Source organism: Charadrius vociferus, unplaced genomic scaffold (assembly GCF_000708025.1).
Source record: "Charadrius vociferus isolate BGI_N301 unplaced genomic scaffold, ASM70802v2 scaffold324, whole genome shotgun sequence".
Taxonomy (NCBI): Eukaryota; Metazoa; Chordata; class Aves; order Charadriiformes; family Charadriidae; genus Charadrius; species Charadrius vociferus.
Window position 1 is genome coordinate 353,341 of NW_009648041.1, and position 20,291 is coordinate 373,631.

Sequence of the window (20,291 nt, forward strand, 5' to 3'; positions counted from 1 at the left end):
TGCTGCATTTACTGTTTTGTAGTTGAAAAACTAAAGCGTTTCTCTTTTTAATTTACCAGTAAAAATTTTGTTTTTACAATATTATTTTCTAGAATTGATTTGTTGTTTGTTTTTTTTTTTTAATTCTGGGGAAAAAACCTTTATTCTTAATTATATCTTGGTTTTAATAAGTCTGTTGCTTAATTATTTTGGGCAAGCTAGACTTGCAGATAGCTCAGAGCATTCTAGATGTGATTCATTTTAATTAAACAATAGACATTTTCAGGTTTATACCTCCATCCTATTTTTTTCCTTTGTTTGATCTTATGCTGTGTCAACACTGTTGCATTTTTATGTGGTTTTGCGTTTTCTTTACTGGAAACTGCTTCAAAGTAGATGATGCAATACAAGCCTTCGCAAAATACACAGATAGCCAGAAAGTCCCAACAATTCGATAGCTTGTTTGCAACCGTAATTGATATATTTTAACACCTTTTATTGATGTCACTATATATACACCTATAAAATGTATTGATCACATTTAAAATGAACCATATCGTAAGATGTAATTAACTGTAATTGTTCCATCTAATATAAAGTGCAGCCACGTATTACTTAGGAATTTTCCAAAACAAGTGAATGAGCCTCAGGGAGGTGAGCTGTGCTGACGCTGGTGAAGTACACCCTCCTTACAAATATGCCTCCAACACCACCGCATTGGCTTAGGTACCACCGGGCTCTTTGGAAGATTGAAAGATGGTTACCTCCAGATGTAAACTGATTTAACTGTCTATCTATTAAGAACTCTCTTCTGCCCCACGAGATGCTTTTGTCTGTCATTTTAACAAGGTGACTTGTTATCACTTCTGATTTGCATCTGTTAATATCATTATTGTATTACCTTTGCCCAAAGGAAATGTATTTCAGATGCAGCGAGGAGTGTTGCAACACCTTTTTTTTTTAAGAAAATATAAAATGCGTTTCAGAATAATTATGAAAAACAATTAAAAGTTGTGCTTATTTCTAGAGTATGTTTCATTGTAAAGAGCTGTGTAATATCAGTGGAGCTGTGCAAGGAATCCAGACTCCTGCTTTCAGGTGTTTAAAACGCAGTCTCCATGTGGCCCTGAGGATTAGGTGGACTTGCTACTAAGGGGAAGGAGCAGCATAAGAACAGAGCCGTGACAGACCCCCACCGCTGTGGTCTGCTGTTAGTGAATGTGGTTTTGCAGGATCAGAGAAGTTAAGAGCGAAGGCTAAGCTCACTGAACCCATCAAACTCCAGAGTTGCATTCTGCTGCCCTTATTTACCAACCTAATTATTTTCCAAAATATGGTTTCTGACAAATTGCTTAAAAAAAAACCCAACCAACCCACTGTATTATTTATAATGTAAATCAATGTAAATTATGAATGACGATGCAGCTTACCGAAGCAAATACCTTTTAAGGGCCAACTTTAATTTGGCAGTGCAGTCGAATCCAAGGTGATGCCTTCACCAGGTAGATCTCAGCTGTGCCTGCCTTCAGTCCTGAAGGTCTTCCCAGGTCTTCGCAGGCTTGCCCTGCAGCCAGTGCCGCAGTTTCAAGCCTGTGTTCCCCTTCGCCAACTGCCCTGGCACATGCAGGCTTTCACGCGGAGAACTGCTCACACTGAGCTGTCAGATACAGTGCGGGAATGCCACAAGAGCAAGCAAACTGCTTTTTTTAAGTGAGCATCCTGCTTTATCCCGTTCTTGGGACAAGTGTTGAGAAGAACGAGAGCGATACCAGTTCCCACCTAACACAGTGGACTTCTCCATCTACTTTTTTTAATAAGTATTTAGCTTTAGAGAACCAGATCCAAACTGGGACAAATGATGGAGATCCGCTGATACTAATTTGCCTCAAGTATCTTAAAAATAAAAAGAGCTGGGGCAGGTGTGTATTTAATTAATGTTGCACTGAATAAAGAAGCAAGTTAATAATGAAGTACATGCAAACGAGAAGGCAAAATCCTCATAACTGTGCTGAGAAAGGGAAGATGGCAATGTTAAGTTTCAGGACAGCTGCTGTCTCCTCAGCTGGTACTTACTCTGACAACTGTGTAAGGCTCCAACTAATGCGGTTAGAGGTTCGCCCGGAGTGTTAATGTTGTTTGCTGTTCTGTTGATTCTGTGTAGCTAGATGTGGGTGTTTGGGGCATTTCCAAAATACCTTCTAGCAAAGGTGCTTAGGGGACTGACAGAACGGGCTCCCTGTGCTTCATTTGGTGCCTTCGAATGGATTGATGTGATTGGAGCTAGAATTAGGCATATCAGGAGAATGTTGTTTACTTTTTTGTTAGTTATTCTGGACATTTTATATACAGTTATATAGCTGCTGCAGGTCATCTAAGGGAAAACCTGGTAGAAGGTCCTGTATCTAGAAATATGACAGATGGGAGGATTAGAAATAGGGAAGGAGGGAGTAACATTAGCCTTACCTTTATATCCCTCCAGTGCTGTTGTCTAGGATGTCATCTCTGCTGTTGGGATGCTGGTGCTCTACTGTCTACATCAGTAACGTGAATTGTCTTTTCTCTGCATCTTCTATAAGCATCTTCCTGTTTTGTTCCATGCTAGCTGTCCATTAGGCACGGTTCTCACTGGTGGAGTTTTTGTGGGGTTGAGGGAATTTTCTTTCCTTCAAGTCCTCCCACGAGGCGTACCTTAACCATGTCTGCAGGTCACTCCCACTCAGCGTAGGTAATCACACTGTGGCAGATTCCTGTCTCAGTTTAAATCTCAGTTTGTTTTCTAAACAAGTACTGAATTTTTACTTGCATGGGCTGAACCCTACTCTGGAGAGTCAGTTGTTCAAATGAGCTATTGACTTCAATGCAGTGTGTGTTTGGCTTCTATCTGTGAATCCTGGGAAGTCCAAAATGTGGATTGCTTATGAAAAATCCTATTGCATCATCACGATAATGATATACAGTTATTTCAGAGTTACTGTGCAAGACTGCATAAGGTAAACAAAATAATGCAGTCGAAAATTACTCTATTTTCAAATGGTGCAGCTGAAAAAGGTGGAGTTAATGTGGGATTTCTCTCTCTCACACACAAACATACATATGCAGAGATATGTATCTTAAACATTGGTGCTACTGGTGTCCAAAATGGTGAGTAATATACAGACGGGTTCAAATTTGTTGTATATTATCAGTGTGTGGCCACAAGATTTTCAAATATCAGGTTGATAATTGATGCAGTTTGATGTATCTAAGGTAACAGTATGAGTATTAAAGTATTTTGTCTACAAACCAATGCTGCAACTTTTAAAACCTCTTCATATTTTTTTTTAGAATCATGTTATTAAAGGATGGAGGACTAAGAATAGCCAATGTGACCAAAGTTGATGCTGGAAGCTACACGTGCCTGGCAACAAACCAGTTTGGAACAGCCAGTGGCTCAACAAACTTAATAGTTACAGGTGGGTGAGCTGGAACAGAGGGTCATCTGTGAGGTGATGTAAATTGAATTGCAAACTCTGCAACAGAAGCCTGCAACGATGTGGAGTCTGAGTTTGCTTATTGAAAAAATACTAAATGTGGTGGAAAGTCAAAGAGTGTGAGAAGTTATATATTTAACAATATACAAAGATAAAAGGGTATTTGTGATACATCTTTTTTTTTAGTTGAGAGGAAAAGGACTGGGATTTTCTGTCTTCGACAAAGATATTTCTGAGATGTGAGGGAGTTGTGAACACTTAACCTCCCTTCTCTCACTTATTTAAATACTAAATCAGTGCAATTACGCCTTCAATTTGGGTTGGTTTTTTTTTTAATTTGTTCAGAAAAAAAACATGGCAATCAAAAAAATATTTGAGGTAATTTTATATTTCAGTCCAAAATCTATTTAGCCCTAAGGAACTATATGCTGTTTGCTTATGGAAAAATATGTGCTAGAAACTCCAGCTGCAGGAGCATTCAAGGGGCTCCACGAGCAGTAGAAGTTTTTCAAAAGCAAATTCTATACATAATTGTTGTTAAAAGGGTGCTTGCCCCTTCTTCTAAATCATCCATGGCTAGCTGCTGTCTGAGATACTGGATTAGCAGGACCAGTAGTCTGTGAAGTTTATCTGAAGAATGTCTTTCCTCATTACGTTCTTTTTTAAAGATTGGAATATCTGAAAGATTTTCCAAACTTCGCATTATCTAATATTGTACTGCATTACATATCCTATATATCTCATAGATCCAAACAGAATTATTTTGTTCAGTGAATTAACAGCATCACATTTTCAGTCTGCACTCCTAAATGATTCATGTCCCTTTATATACAAATAATAGAATGTTATACAAAGGATGTCTATAATTAAATTTTATTTTTACAGTATTTACAGTACTTGAAAATTTTCTCTATTAATGTGATTCTGGAATACGAGCAGCTGTTCTTAATGATGCTATTTATGTTTTATATGATATATGGTCCCAGATATCCAATGTATTCTACCCTATGTGGATTTCCTCTAGTTCCCAGATTTTATTAGCTACTTCTCTCACTCCCACCTCTTAATCTTCCCAGTGGCTGCTACTACAGCTTCCTGCTCCAAATCATGAGCGTTACTGCTGAGAACCACACCGCCCTCGAATGGTAATTTCATTGCTGTGGGTTGCAGTGCGTTTAGCTCTGTAAAGCGTATTGGCCTGTACACAGCAGGTTAAAATTTACCTTTTCAGTGTGGAGTGGCTCCCACTGGTAAATGTGCAGGGACACAATGCTCCAACAAGAGGGGTCGGGCAGCAGCATTTATAGTCCAGCTGCATAATTTGAAGTGACTGTCATTAATCAGATTTGAAGAACGTGGTAGAGCATTAGTAGCAAGCAAAGCTCAGCAATACAGGAATCCAATAACTGATATTTCTGCTCTCGACAGAGCCAACCAGGATTACCTTGGCACCTTCCAACATGGATGTCACTGTCGGAGAAAGTGTCGTTTTGCCTTGCCAGGTTCAGCATGATCCTATCCTGGACATCAGCTTCACCTGGTATTTCAATGGAACGCTCACCGATTTCAAGAAAGACGCTTCTCACTTTGAGAAGGTTGGTGGGGTAAGTTGCAAACACCTTCTCTTCACTTCCTTTGTGCAGCACAAAGAGGCTTGCTTTTTTTTTCAACACGGTAAATTAGGATGTTTCTTCTCTTTTGAGCGTGTCGCATTTTCTTCTGTGTTGGCTCAATGAATGATTTCCCTCCACTTTGCTGCACATCACCGTATATTTTAGACGTGAAGTATTGCAAGTGCCTACCTCTGTTTCTGCATCTGACCCCACGTGGCTTTCCCAAGATCACATGAAACACAGCAACGATAGGTTGAGGAACTTGCCTCAGACTTTGTAAGCCCCAGCCTAAAGTCGAACAAAATATCCCATCTTTCCTTGGTTTTCCTGCGCTTTTATCCCTAGCGCATCCCTCAACATCCCTCCTGCGCCTCCCCGGGTGAGAAGCCGTACGTCTCATTAAGTATTTCCTATGCAGGATGCAGAGATGCTGCTGGGCGATGGGGGCGGGGGGAGAATGGTGACATTAATGTTTTTTAGAATTTAGCCGTCTAATCAAAACATGAAAAGTAAAGCATTAAGACAGATGAAGGATGTATCAAGAGAATGAAATCAATTACTGCAAAAGGCCTTATTACAGTGCAAGCCAAGGCCAAGTGATAACAAAAGAAGCAGCTGAGCATCAGCATGGAACCGGCCATTATAAGCCTTCATAAAGTTTCCTTGTTCTTGCCAGATCTCCTGCTGTAGAGGAATAGCTGTGGGTTAGACACCACTGCCTCTGAAACTGTGAAGTTTCAGCACCTAACTTTTTTCTTTTTGCCTGTAAAACCTCGAAAGATGCAGCATTTAATCAGTAGGCACCAAACACACAGATTGTGCTGCAGTTTGCAATTGATTAAATACAAGTGCATGTGGAGATGATGAGATTTCCTTGTAGGAGCCATGAGTTATTCATATATCATGTACATGTGCACAGAAATGTTGTGAGAATTACAAACTGACCATCTGTCATGCTGTAATGGGAATGCTCCGATTTCATAGCCCGTTACCTTCCAGTATTGCTACATGGACTTTATTTATTTAGTAATATTTCCCCCCAGCTGTACTCCGGTTGTGTATACAAATAGTAATATTAGAAAGGAAAGGTTAAAACATACTGAAACCTGAATCTGACAGTTTTACTGGCTCAATTAAGGCTTCATAAGCTGATTGGAAAATGCAGTATTTTTCTCACTAAAAATTCCAGCTTTTTCCTAAAACAAACACAGGCATAATTCCAAATAAAAGCCTTGTTTAGGTGTCTTTATTTTTTTTCCCCTCCGAGGAAAAATGCATCAAAAAAGTAGTCTTTTACAAAAAATTCTCAGTCAGCGCTGAAGAAGAATTCAGGGTGAGTATTGGCTAACTCAGAACTCTGAATCTAGAACATTTTACTTGGAAATTTATCAAAAGGGACAGAATTAGGGGGTTTTATGGAATACAGACATTTAGGTTGGGTTTTTTTAAAACTCTTATTTGTGTCGAGGCATTGCAGCTTCTTGAGCTTCTTGGTACAAAACTTCATAGGTTACGAAGAGATCCACAGAAGTATTTTATGGGCTTTGTATGACATTAAGGTCAGTGGAATAATTGCATCTGGAGTTATATGTGGGTCACGGTAAGTAAATAAGACGGCATAAATATGTTCTAAGCCCTCCAATTGTTGCAGTGTGCATTTACTACATGAAGATATCTGTGCAAAAATAACTTCAGCTTTCTTGGTAGTAAACATGGCAAAAGGAAGATAATTTTTGAATGGATAGATTCCTGTGCAATGATGTCTTGGAAGTCCCTGTCACGCGTGCCTGAGGTCTCCGACATGTAGCACTTAGTGGGAACGTTATGAGACCACCACCTGGTCTTCCAGATGGTTAAAAAAATAGTGGATGCAACACTGTCTTACTGCTCTTTTTTTGTTAGACAGACGATTTATACAAAGAATATGGCAAACCAAGCAGATTCCAAAATTTTGAACAGATTGCCTCTAAACTGTTTCGGGTATCACCTGCTTATAGAGCCCAGCAACGGCTGAGGTTGTTATGCAGTCAGGAGAAGCAAAAGCAATTTCAGCAGCTGTTCGTACTGCATGGGCTACTCTTTATTTGTATTCTGTGTACCATGGAGGAAGGAAGGTGACCTTTCCGTCACCTGGACTTGTCCACGCTGACAAAGATTTCATCCGGGTAGGCAAGAATGTGGGTAGCGCTGATGGTCCGCGGGGCCATGGGAGGTGGGGGTGCCTTCTACGCCAGAGCTTTTTGCTGCTGCAGCTTTCTGTGTTTTTCCCAGTACCTTGGGATTCTTGCCCAAAATACCCATAAGTAAGTTAAATGCAGTGATAATTTTTCAGTGTTTTTTACTTCTAGTAAAATTGCTCTATTTGACAGTCCTCTGCTGAGATATTTGAAATTTAGTTTGCTCAAATAAGTTCATAGAAAATGTGATTTGCTTGCGAGTATGCATTGCTGTTGTTGGTCATTCCCTGAATACCCACTTCCAATCAAGTAGATCAATTTTAGATTGCCTTCAGCTCTACTTCTAATGTATTGTAGGCAATCAGCACTTGAATTGTCCTGCAAATGCTTCCAGCTATGTTTTCACAGAAAACCAGGCGTTGTGTGTAGTGTCACACGTGGAAGGGGAGGCGGCGGAATTGTTTTCAGCTTGTGTTGAATAAAGGAGTGAGACATAATGCTGGCCCGACAATTTGGAAAGGTTATTCCTTTTTTTTAATTTTTTATTAAGGCTAAAATAAACTCCAGAATCATGTCTTCCCCTTTCACCTGAACTACTCTGTGCATAAGACTCAAGCGAAAGGCCAGAGTGGCTGAAAATACCCACAAAATAGGATTCTGTCCTCAAATGAAAATCTGCTTCTTCAGAAAATTAAAAATAAAATCTTTTAAAAATTGCAGTCTGACTGAGAGATTTTTCACCTGGAAAATACGATGTGAACTGGGTTAAAGCAGTAATTTACCTGACACAAAGAGGAGACTTTTTTGAAGTGACACTGGCTGCCAAAGGCTTCGTATCAAGTTCTCTACTCAGTGATGTGGAAAACAAATGGTACACAAGGAGCCCTAACGTGATACAAAGTTACAGTTATCACTCAAGTTTTATGTTTGTTTCCCTTGATTCAGGGGATCAAGCACATGCTGTGACATGAGAGAGACCAATGGGGAAAAAATGACCAAAGATTAAGTATTCAATGAGGAACAAAGAATAGAACTTAGACTTGTAAAATGGGGAATTTAGCCCAAAATGTACAACCTTGAAATGAAAGTGTGATCGCAATAACCTGTAGAATGAACCAAATCCAGCTTTGTCATTTACACATTTGAACTCCTTAAAAATCCATGATAACTGGACTTATAAAGTCTCTCTAGAAGTAAAATTGGTTAATGGCCATAGAAACCACGTTTGTCTCTTTCTTAGGGCTTTGAGACAAAGGGTTGGGCACAGGGCACTGACTTTCTTCATGGTTCCTCATAGCAGTCAGGAGGTACGTTCCCAGTACGAGCTAACCATGCTGTAGCTTACTTCTCCTGTAAAAAGAGAGACACGACCTCGTGTTTATTAGGAAAACACAGACAATTACCGTGGAGCCGCTGATGGGTAAGAAGTTGCTCTGCTGCAGGCTGTCTGCCGAATGCAATTTTTGAGCAACTTTATCTTCAACATTTTTGGTTGATTTTGTTTCCATTTACAAATACAATCTTAATATTAAATTACAAGGTAGTACATTTAGGTTAATAAGAACTTTGTATTTCAACAGAGTGCATCAGGAGATTTAATGATTAGAAACATCCAGCTGAAACACAGTGGAAAATATGTTTGTATGGTGAAGACAGAAGTGGATAGCGTAGCGTCTGCAGCAGACCTCATCGTACGAGGTAAATTTCAGCTTCGGTTACCGTGAATCATATTTTCTAACTTTTGTGTATTGTAGATTACAGAAACAACTGATATTGCAGATTACAAAACCCAGTTCATCTATGACTTGAATTATGTGATTCTGTCTTGCAGTTGGGGAGAATTTTAGCTCAGTTGTTGGATTAAGCTTAATTTTTCCCAGAGAAATAAGGAGCTGAAGGATATAATAAATTTTGACTACACATTGGTTCTCACTGAAAGTCCTTCAAGTCACTGACGAGAGGAACGAGAGTTATTTCAACCCCTGTGCTGGTGCAGATGAGACAAAACCCAGCATTTTTGCCAGGATGCCCAGAATCAGGATTTTCCAGAAGGCAGCAAAAAGCTTGCCTGACTGCATTGCTGCTCAGGTTGCGCATCAGATGTTGTGTTGTAAAATTGCTATGGTGCATTGTATAGTAAAACAGCTGTAGATAACAAATTGGCAGACTACTGAGATGTATTAGTAGATTAAAAGAGGACATTGAGGACTAAAGTAAAAGACATTGGAAAGATAGAGGGATCACGCTGAACAAAGGTTCTTGGAAAAAAAACAAACCCCTGTCATCTGTGCTGCAGTTCGGAGTATTTCAGAATTACATTATCAGAGTTAAGTTTAGTGAATGTAAAACAATAATTACAAGTGTTCTTAGCTGAATTCAAGCTGAGTTGTTTTCTTCCTCCCACAGCGCTGATAAAATGGGAATCCGTACTGCTGTGTTAGTGATTTCCAGGGTACTGACTTTACAAACCTGTGCATATTTTTCAATCTGATTCTAGGCTCACCTGGGCCCCCCGAACATGTGAAAGTGGATGAAATAACTGATACCACGGCTCAGATCTCCTGGCAAGAAGGCACAGATAATCACAGCCCAGTAACCGCTTACACCATACAAGCAAGGACACCCTTTTCAGTTGGCTGGCAGCGAGTTACAACAGGTAAAACACAATTCTTGTTACAGGCTCTGTCGAAATGCTTTTTGACCAGGGAAACCATGTTCTTAGTTTCTTTTTTTTTTTTCTTTTTGTTTATAATAGTTCCAGATGTGATCGATGGAAAAACATTCACAACCACAGTAGTGGATTTAAATCCTTGGGTTGAATATGAATTTCGTGTAGTTGCCAGTAACAAAATAGGAGGTGGAGAACCTAGTTTACCCTCAGAAAAAGTAAGGACTGAAGAGGCAGGTTAGTGGGTTCTTCTATTTGTTTTTAATTCAAGAGTTTTGACTATTAACAGAAAAGGAACATTCACATCCTTGGCTCTTTGCAAACAAGCTTGGAATTGCCATCATATATAAAAGCCGATTCCTTTGTTCATGATTTTTCCATTTCGCTGTGGGACCGTTTGTCTTGCATTACTCAGCATCGCAGAAGCGTAACATCTAAATACATTTAAACTGTATTTAGTATGCCGAAGTCTGTCAGTTCAGGCAGTGCTGCAGAGAGTCTGAAGGTACTAATGGATGGAAAGAGGTTAATTTTGACAGGCTTTAGTCATTCCTAGTGTTTGATCAGTGTACACCTTCCATGTAACAAGCATGTGGCTCAGAAGAGCACATCAGTTAGAACCCCAGGAGTTGACTTGGAATAAGGCCCTTGCCCCATACATCTGCATAAGTTAGCCCTATTAAAAAAAAAAAAGTGAAGGATGCCTCCAATTTTTAGAAGTTCGTAAACATGAGTATATGGGGTTCAGTCTGCCAGCTAGTGAGGTTCTTCAATGGCTCAGAAAAACATCTGCTGCCCCCTGGGATGAAAAACAGCAGGGTGAATGCCGGAAGGGGCTGGGGCTTTCCAGGACTGCCCATCCCGCCTCCAAAGCACGAGCCTTGATTTGCAAAAGCGATACGAATGCAGCCGGGTTAGCTTCAGAGCATGAGGTTTACCGCGTGTGATGTCCGCTCTTGTAGCTACACTGCGTAGACAGCTGTACCTTTCCTTTTCACAGCTCCTGAAATCCCCCCATCTGAAGTCAGTGGGGGAGGAGGCAGCAGGTCCGAACTGGTCATTACATGGGATGTAAGTTTTCTGGCAAGCAATTTTCTTCAGAGAATGATTGTTTTCATTCAAACTCTTCTTAAAAGATGAATTTCCCTGGGTGGAGCAGCTTCTCACCTGGGATGTATATGTGCTCGGTAACATTCTGCAATGAGAGCTACGCGCGTTTGCCTTCCCTCTTTTGCTTTCACGTGTTACGGCGCTAGACAGCAATCAGTAGGAAATTTAGTTCATTTGTCTGAAATTGTTTTGTTTCTGTTCTCAAACAAATGTGAACACTAAAAAGGGGGCAGGAGGGCGAGGGAAGAGGAAGGGGTATTGCTCAAAGGTTGAGCCAAAGAATTATGCTTTTCAGTGCAAATTTGCAGTTCTTGCTTTCCCGCCATTAACTCTGGCTGCGTGCACTAGCCAGTACAAACAACGAGATACTACTTGATATTACGTATCCCCTTTCTAATGGGTGAAAAAACGTTAACGTACTAATACTAACAGTAACTACTCTGTGTGGTTACCAAATCATAATCCCACCAGAGGAAGGCACAAGCCACGGTACACTGCATTGGATTCTGTAATAGGTGACTAAGCTATTTTTATTTTTTTATGAACTATGGATTATGAAAATGAAAAAAAAAAGGTATTTACTGATTTACTGAAGAGTATCTAAAAACAATATACCTGGTGGAAAACAAGTAATGTACCTGAAAGCTGTTCTCTTCTTGAAGTGCAAACCTTAAAATAGGTTCAAAGGAACATGTTTTGCTCTTCTGTCCCAGAGTTAATTTACTGATGGAATGAGCCCAAATTCAGTACCAGAACCTGGTTACAATCATGTATGTTAGTCTGGTGGTACGTTCTTCCTGCAAAACGGGTCCAGCGCTGTATGTAGCATCACAGACTTCTGTTGTCTGTTGCTTTTTTCACAGCCCATCCCCGAAGAATTACAAAACGGAGAAGGATTTGGCTATGTTGTTGCTTTCCGCCCCTTTGGCACCACAACATGGATACAGACTGTGGTCACCTCGCCTGACACACCAAGATACGTCTTTAGGAATGAAAGCATCTTGCCCTTTTCGCCATACGAAGTCAAAGTTGGCGTCTATAACAATAAAGGAGAAGGGCCATTTAGTTCAGTAACCACAGTTTTTTCAGCTGAAGAAGGTATGTGACTGAGTTACCTCCAGATATTAAACATGAGATGTTTCATCAGAGAATATAGCCACCGCTGATAGAAATGAGACCACTTTGAATAGGTACGTGTTTATTTCCACAGTCACCAATGCTGCTCCTCTCTCATTTATTGATTTCCAAATACAGAGCCCAGCATAGCACCCTCCGGGGTATCTGCAACGAGTCTGTCGTCCTCAGTCATCGAGGTCTCCTGGACAGCCATTCCCTGGAAGATGAGTAGTGGAAGGTTACTGGGTTACGAGGTAAGCGCATTTAAAATACACTCCCTTGGCTTGGTATTGTAAAGGGCCATGACCCAGAAGGGTTGTGCAGGCGGGTGGACAGCAGCACAACCGAGCATTTAACCCAGCACATGTCTGTCTTCTGCAGGACCCTAGAGGATGGGGAATGTTGTCATCGCTGTTCTTTTCCGGGTCCAGTTGATAGCTGTGGCTTTTGGCGCTCGGTCTGGGCCCCTGTCGAGTGTTTTGTGAATGGAGGGCAGGCTGTGGGGGAGGATGTTCTGCGAGACACTTCAAGACACGAGTGACTTCTCCAGCCCAGTACTTCTCCCCCAAAATTTTCCAGCTATTCAGAAATCAATATTCTGTTAAACTGGAATTTTTCATAAAAATATTTGAAAATCAAAGCAAACAGCTATAGTGTTAGACTCTAGAAATACCTAATTTGCAAAAGATTACTGCACATCTTGCTTTCTTTCTGCCCCACCTGTACCAAAAAGAAGGATATTTTCTTCTAAGTGTCTTTGAAAATGAAGAACACAATGAAATTGTGTTTTGCTTCCTGTGCTGATAGTCATGTGTCTGTCTAACAGTATTTCCAAATGGACATATTTTTCAGAATTACATTTACTTCCAAAGAAACTATTTTGTAAGATACAGTGTTCTGAGTTTAACTTGTTTATTTTTTAGATGAAGTCACGATTTTCGTCTTGGCATTTTTTAATTCAAGCATGATCTAATATTTCAGTTTCCTTTTTCCTACAGTCACACTAAAGAGAGGAGCAAGCATGAAAGGCAGAAGGATAAGAATTTTTTTCACATAGTAAACATATTTTTGAAACTTTCATGTATTTCTGCCTTTTTCAGCTGAGAAAAAAAAAATGCACTTAAAGGAATCAAATGCAATACTGTGAGTGCACAGTCCATTCCATGCAAGATTTTAAGTGGTTTTGTTTTATATCTCCTAGGTTAGGTACTGGAATAATGGTGGAAAAGAAGAATCTTCAAACAGAGTAAAAGCTGCAGGGAATGAGACATCAATACGAATAACAGGTTTGAAGAGCAACTTGGCATACTACACAGCTGTCCGTGCTTACAACAGTGCCGGAGCAGGTCCCTTCAGTGCCACAGTAAATGCTACAACAAAAAAGACACGTAAGTATCTTGAATTTAAAGTGGGGAGGGACATAATGGTGTGTTAGCACTTGTGGAGAAATGAAAAATAGACACATTACTGGGAATCACAATGTGCATAAATGACCTAAATTTTCATACAGACTAGAGGAGTTACCCAATTAAATTGAGCATAGATCTTCCCTTTTTTACCCTCTGCTACTTTAGAGGGATGAGTAAGTAAAACTCAGCTATGCCAGTGGAGCTGAAGAAAGATCTATAATCTCTGCATAAACCTTTATTATTCTTCTAGTGACTGGAAGAATTTTAAAAGAAAAATTTCTGTTATTTGGAAGGAAAAAAATAGCAACTTGTTGAGTTTTTCAGGGTTTTATAACATAGTTCTCTAGGGCATGGCTTTTGAAATGCAATGATCCTCACACAATTCATGCAAAACAATCCTTCCTGTCCATTGTTTCCCCTTGAACAAATTACACAAGAGGCCACTTTACTGTTAAAAGGAGAAATTAAGCTGGAGAACACATTGTCAAAGGCTGCACTAATTTTTCTGCAAGTGGAAATATTTTTAGTATGCTCTTGCGTTGTAATACAACTCAGAATCAGGGTCATCAATCTTGAAGTATTTCTGTCAGACTCACAAGAATGTACAATTAAATCCATCTGAAAGGTCAAAGCCCCTGGAATAGTCATTAACATCCTTCTACCAGAAGCAGTTGCATCATCAGTATTATGTAATAAACTAGTTTAGCAGAAACTATTGTATACAGAAGCGAGTGTCGTTCTCTGTCGCTGAGGATTAAACCAACTCAGATTAACATATTTGCTAGAGTTTAAATATATTATATGCATAGTTACCATGAATTGGACAATCGGTAGTAACTCACTGCCTGTAGCTAACATGCGATGAAAACTTTTCTCTAATTAATCGCCTTTGTAGCTACTGGTTGCTCGCTAGTTTGTGCCAGCCTGGTCAGCTCAGGGATCGTTCAGTCCTTTTCTTTAGTGACCGCCTGCCTTTAGGATGTGTGAATGAGAACTGGATCAAGCACGTGATCCCACTGATTTGAAGAGGACCTGCACCAGGCCCTTAGTCAAGATCGCTGCTGTTTCATATAACTAAAAAGAAAAATGAGTTGCGTTCTCTCAGTGTGTCTTGCTGGTGAATAAAGAGAGCAAAACCACTGCAGTACAGTTCAATGTCGGTCTGAAGGATTCTGCTAACTACTAGTTGAATTAACTAAGACAAATAATTCTCTGTACTGCTGCAATAGAAAGTGATTTTTCATTCAAATGTGTGCATTTTGATCAATCCCAATTTCTACCTTAACTTGAATATATTGATGTGTTTTTCACCGTAAAGGGTGTCCGTGCACATTGTATTTACATTCACCACGTGACCTACAAGATACTTACTAGTCACTATTAACCATATCAAGAAACACAAATACTTAACTTCAGTTGGCAGTATAGTTCAAGATTGCAAATTCAGTGTTTGTCTGTGACCTTAAAAGTATCTTTCCTTTTATATTTGAAATAAATATTCGTGTTTCTAACCCAAAATAAGTGTAGTTCTGTTTTCTAAAATACTGCTATATAAAATGGCAAGTAGCTGGGGAAGACCTGCCTAAGGTTACAAGGCAAGATGTTACAATTACTGCGTGTTTAGAAGGTCTTAAAATACAACAAAATGCTCTGTCCATTGTTTCTAATTCAGAGAAATACCAGTGTATATGACCAACTTTAAGCATCTGAGGAGTCTCAGAGAAATCCCTGTAGTTTATTTGCACGCGTAGCACTGGACGTGTACTTGTGTGACGTGGTGGTTCAGGATCTGACCTATTACAAATTTAAGTTCTGCAGTTTTGAACACTGAAGATTTTTGGAGATTCTGGTGTATCTGAAGTGAATTGTAGCTGAATCACTTCCATAAGTCAAGTGGTAGACAGAGGCTTTACGGTTCTTTTTATGTACAATTACTCTTCATTTTTTCAGATGTCATACTCATATTTTGTTGTGGTTTTAAAACAATGACTCATATCTTCTGAAATTCAGCTTTAATATCTCAGTGTGAAAACTATTCATATATATGCTGTAATACTTAATTCTCAGGAGTAAAACAATCTCCTCTTACATTTACATAAATGGCTATTAGTGCATCAGTTTAAATCCTATTTAGTATATAGAACAAGGCAAATACTGGAAAAATGTATCTGTGAGTGGTTGTTTGACTTTAGAATAATTCTTTTAAGTCTTGCTCTTACATTTTTGTGTCTAGTTTGTGTTAAGAAGTATAATTCCAGGTGGGTTTTGACCTGACTGCTCATGGAAAGTAGGGAGCTAGCTACCTGTGTGAAAGAGTTTCAAAATTGGGGGGAAAAAGAAAAAAAAATATAAGCACATGTGTAGGAGTGTTTAAAACCACTGTCAGTGTCTGATACTGGAACCTTGAGCATCAAAGCATAGCGCAGTCCACCTAAGCAGCAGTTGCCTCCACTAGGTGACAGCAACAGTAAATTGTTTTCCTTAACGCATTTAGAAAAGATTTTAATTGTTGATTGTGTCACTGCATGACCCATTTTCTGGGAAACCAACTTGAGGCATCTGAAGAGGTTTGTACTTACCTTCGCCTTCCCTGAAAGCTTGGCAGTTTCAAGATGCATTAAAGTGTACAGCCAAAAGCACACTGCTCCTTTTGAAAATAACAGTCTCAGATTGTTAATGAACAAAAAAACCCCAATAGATTTCCTTGGCCGAATCCCACTATTGTTCCAGCTGCAGCTACAGAAACGGTACACGCTGCAGTTCAAAATCACACCTCGAGTTAAAAGAAGAACAAAAAAATATCTGTCAAATATTTTTACACTAAGAACATGTAAAAGTAAATCAGCATAGCATGTAGCTGTGAATATTCAGTAAGACTAAATTTGTCTAACAAGTAATCTGTTGTTTGCTTATTCTTGGCAATACACAAAAACTAGAAATTGTCTGTTACCATCATTGGGTTCATTAGAGTTTGTTCTAATTGATCACCCATGTCCTAAGACATATGCTTTTGTTTGGCTGTAGTTAGTGAAGGACCATCAACAGATAATGCAACTTCAGAAAGAACATTTAGGTACCATTCTATTTTTCCTTCCTTCTGTTTTTCCAATTTAGTCTCTGAACCATAAAGTGTACAAACGACGAGACTGCATTTGAGTTGCTTTTGTATCCAACATATAATGACAGTCAATTACCCGAACTATTATTTCCTACTGTAGAATAAATCACTAATGCCAATTACATTAAAGTCATGCTTTTATTATGTATTTGAAGCACCCAGTCAACCGCCAGGAAACGTGATGTGGAATGTCACCGACTCCAGAGTAATCCTCAGCTGGGAGGAAGTAAGAGCCATGGAGAACGAGTCCGAGGTGACTGGCTATAAGGCAAGTGAGAACAGACCCGTAAAATATCTGAAAGCAATCCACAGTTTGCTTTATCTTGTCTATTTGCAAAGGCAGTAAGGTCAGAGGATGCAGAAAACAAACCATCTAAACCATTTCAGTAGTGTCTCCTCTTTATAGATTTAAATTGTATTCTGTCTTCATAAACCGCTCTCCTCTTACCATTAATGGTACACTGAAAGCTGCCGCCTCCTCGTGCGAACAACGCCAGGAGCTGCAGGCATCGCTGCCAGCTCTCGGGATCCCACTTGTCCAAATGTGTAGCACTTGGATGTTATAAGATATACAACACTTACCACATATATAACACTTATTATAAATGTATAACACTTATCCAAATGTATAACATTTTGAAAGAAACCAAATAATCCAAGATTTAGCTGATGGGTATAGTTTCCATTGCTGACCAGCTATATTTATTAGTACCACATATATCAAACCGATATTCTTAAACCTTTTTCTTCATACCTACTGTGGGAACATGCTCATTGTCTTGATTGAAATTCCATTGCTACATCTACTCTAAACCTGGTCAGCGCACAAATATACAAGTACTTAAATATGTCATATATCTTAAGCACGTTTAAGAGAATAGCTGAGGATGTTCTTGAAGAGCTGCGTACAGCTGGATCCCGCATGATATATTCCTGCATAAAAGAGTGATGCTGAAGATCTGAGTATGCAGTGTTCCGAGTTGTATTGGCTAGAATGCATGTTTATAGCTTAGATAAGCCCCCTCGTTTCATAGCCGGCAGCTTACCTAGAAACACACCATGTAGAGTTTCAAACTGCATTACTCTGTATCCCACAATTTCACGTCCCCCTGCGGATAACAAACATCGCTGAGTACACAAGGATAAGCTGAATTTGGATAAAGCTGGTTATTTTACTGAAGTAAAGCACTTAAGGGGTCTTTTTTATCCCAGAAGGCAAGAGCAGGGCAGTTAACAAAAGTTGGGTTTCCAGGAAGAGGAGAGCAAACAAACGACATTGCAAACTGCCCGAGCAGCCGTAGCGCGGTCGCTGTGGAGGTGAGCCACGCGCCTGTGTCCCGCCGAGGGCTTTGTATAATGAGGCACGGCATTAGAGAGCGTGTCTCCAGCGCGGCAGCGTGTCTTAAGTCCTGTGGCCTTGCATATTTTTCCGTTTCATCATTATTGCCGCTATTTTGGAAGAGTTGGGATTGCTGCTTTTTGCACTGGGATACTCCCACGCTTCCCTGCTTGGCAGTTTGTGGAACTCCGCCAGGTGAATGCACTGGATCTTTATATGTTTTTAAACTCTGCTGGGACATCCCTCTCTCTATTCCTAGACCAGTCGGTGGTGCTAGGGACCTCTGGGGCTCATCAAGCCTTCGGGGCTGCTCTGAAATCCTTCTTCTTGCCTGATCACGTTGAGCAGAGGGCTGAGACGTTCAGATGTAGCTCCAATTCTTTAAAACATCGCCCGCTGCCAAACGCAGTTCGGTTTCATGAGACAATAATCTCTCGGCTCTTGCAGAACATCTCCCAGCATAGTCTGTAATGTTGGTTAGTTCTCTCCTTCCCCAAACTATGTACTAGCGTAAGCAGCTGATCTAGATGATGACAGATTCTAAATGGTGGGGTAATTTATAGAACAATACATTATGGAGATACTCAACAGAATATATTATTCATCGGTTATCATTATACATTGTGCCATTTTAGATTAAAGCTGGAATAAAAGAGCTTGATTGATGTTACCTTCTTTAAATGTAATTTCTGCCCTATAATATTAACCAAAAAATCAGATCTTGTCTCTCATCACATCTTTTTAAAGACTGAAACCTTGTTTAAGGAACGCAAATGAAAAATGCAGGGCAGGTCCTAGTGGCAGAGACGACACGCTACAGCTATTTGTTCGTGTTGCAGGTTCTGTACAGGACCAGCAGTCAGACCGATATGAACGTGCTCAACACGGACAAGACCACCGCTGAACTTCTGCTCCAGTTTAACGAAGATTACATAATAGAAGTAAAAGCAACAACTGATGGTGGAGATGGCACTAGCAGTGATCAGATCCTGATTCCCAGACTAGCGAGTAGGTTGAAGCTCAATCGCTATTATTTTCTCACGTGCTTATACAGGGTCCCCAACCAACACAAGAACCTCCTTTATACCGGGCACGGTACAGAGAGACACGTCTCTGCCTTACTGCAGGGAATCATTACCGAATCTGCAGTTGACACCCAGCAGTTGTCACAGCTTGTCTTTGCAGGAATTGAGTCCTTATGGATGGGGAGAAAAAAAGAATTCATTCTCGTATGTTGCATGGGAATAACGTAATAAAAAGAAAAGCAATTAACAGTCTTCATGCCCTTACGCATGACAAACTTGATTCTATTGAACTGGTAAATTACCATGTAAATTGGTATTAAAAATGTTAGATTTTTTTACTTTTCTCCTTTTTTTTTTATTATTACCTTGAAAATAAAGGGCATTCGTACAATATTAGCATTCTGCAATACATTTCTCTAGGTTTAAAATATTTAGTGTATTTTTGTGAATTTTAATTGCTTGTCAGAAATAAAAATTTACAGTCATTTTTGCTTAGCATCTAGGAAGAGTAATCATTTGACTTAAGCTTTCATTTAATCCTGACCTTTTTCATTTGTCACAGGTATGGATGCAAGAGGTTCTGGTCCATCAGTCTTGAATATCTTCAGCGTATCCAGCTTCTTACCAACAATATTTTCCTTGACTCTTAATTCAGTGTTGTGATGATACATTTTCATTTGCTGGGGGAGGGAAAAAAAGAAGAATCAGTTACTACAGAAAAGTGCTTTTTTAAAAAGAAACTGCAGTGGTTAATGCATGTTTTTCTTCTATCCTGACGTGTTTTTAAATTCTTTATATTTCACTGTAGGTTGAAGTAAAAATATCATATGAAGTTTAGTAAATCCTTTAAAAAGGAATCTAAAATGCCTTAATACTTGAACCAAAGGAGTTTACATATTACATACTTCAGATACAATGTAAGAGAGAGGGAGAGCAATGGCACTGTGACCAGAGTTATGAGGAAGAGCTTAGCTCTGTGAGAAACTCCATTTTTGCAGTGACACTGAGTTTTTTGGGGTATGTTCTGTGTTGTTACAATAACATTCTGCATAAGAAAGATGAAATCGGAGACATGGCATTTCAGTCGGATGATAACACATCAACCAAGTGGCCGTTCTTAAGACAGTGTCATAATCTGGTAGGTTTGGATCCATTTTCATATGGCCCTTTATACAATTTATTACAAATTTAGCAAGAAATCAAAGCTAGAAGGTAGAGAGAATTCACAGTATGGATGTCAGTTTTGCACAGTCCACGTCAGGGTGTC

At 39.6% G+C, this 20,291-nt stretch overlaps 1 protein-coding gene across 1 annotated transcript in view; it reads left to right on the forward strand.

Annotated features, from left to right (window-relative positions):
* CNTN3 (contactin 3 (plasmacytoma associated)) overlaps nt 1-19,687 on the forward strand; it is a 53,053-nt gene extending 33,366 nt beyond the window's left edge. The window contains exons 9-20 of the mRNA XM_009883609.1: nt 3,304-3,431; nt 4,878-5,053; nt 8,820-8,937; nt 9,737-9,895; nt 9,995-10,144; nt 10,908-10,978; nt 11,881-12,115; nt 12,272-12,387; nt 13,335-13,521; nt 16,816-16,928; nt 18,839-19,007; nt 19,587-19,687. Of these exons, the coding sequence (XP_009881911.1) occupies nt 3,304-3,431; nt 4,878-5,053; nt 8,820-8,937; nt 9,737-9,895; nt 9,995-10,144; nt 10,908-10,978; nt 11,881-12,115; nt 12,272-12,387; nt 13,335-13,521; nt 16,816-16,928; nt 18,839-19,007; nt 19,587-19,687 (1,723 nt within the window). The remainder of the gene's footprint in view (nt 1-3,303; nt 3,432-4,877; nt 5,054-8,819; nt 8,938-9,736; nt 9,896-9,994; nt 10,145-10,907; nt 10,979-11,880; nt 12,116-12,271; nt 12,388-13,334; nt 13,522-16,815; nt 16,929-18,838; nt 19,008-19,586) is intronic.
* Nucleotides 19,688-20,291: the final 604 nt, after the last annotated feature.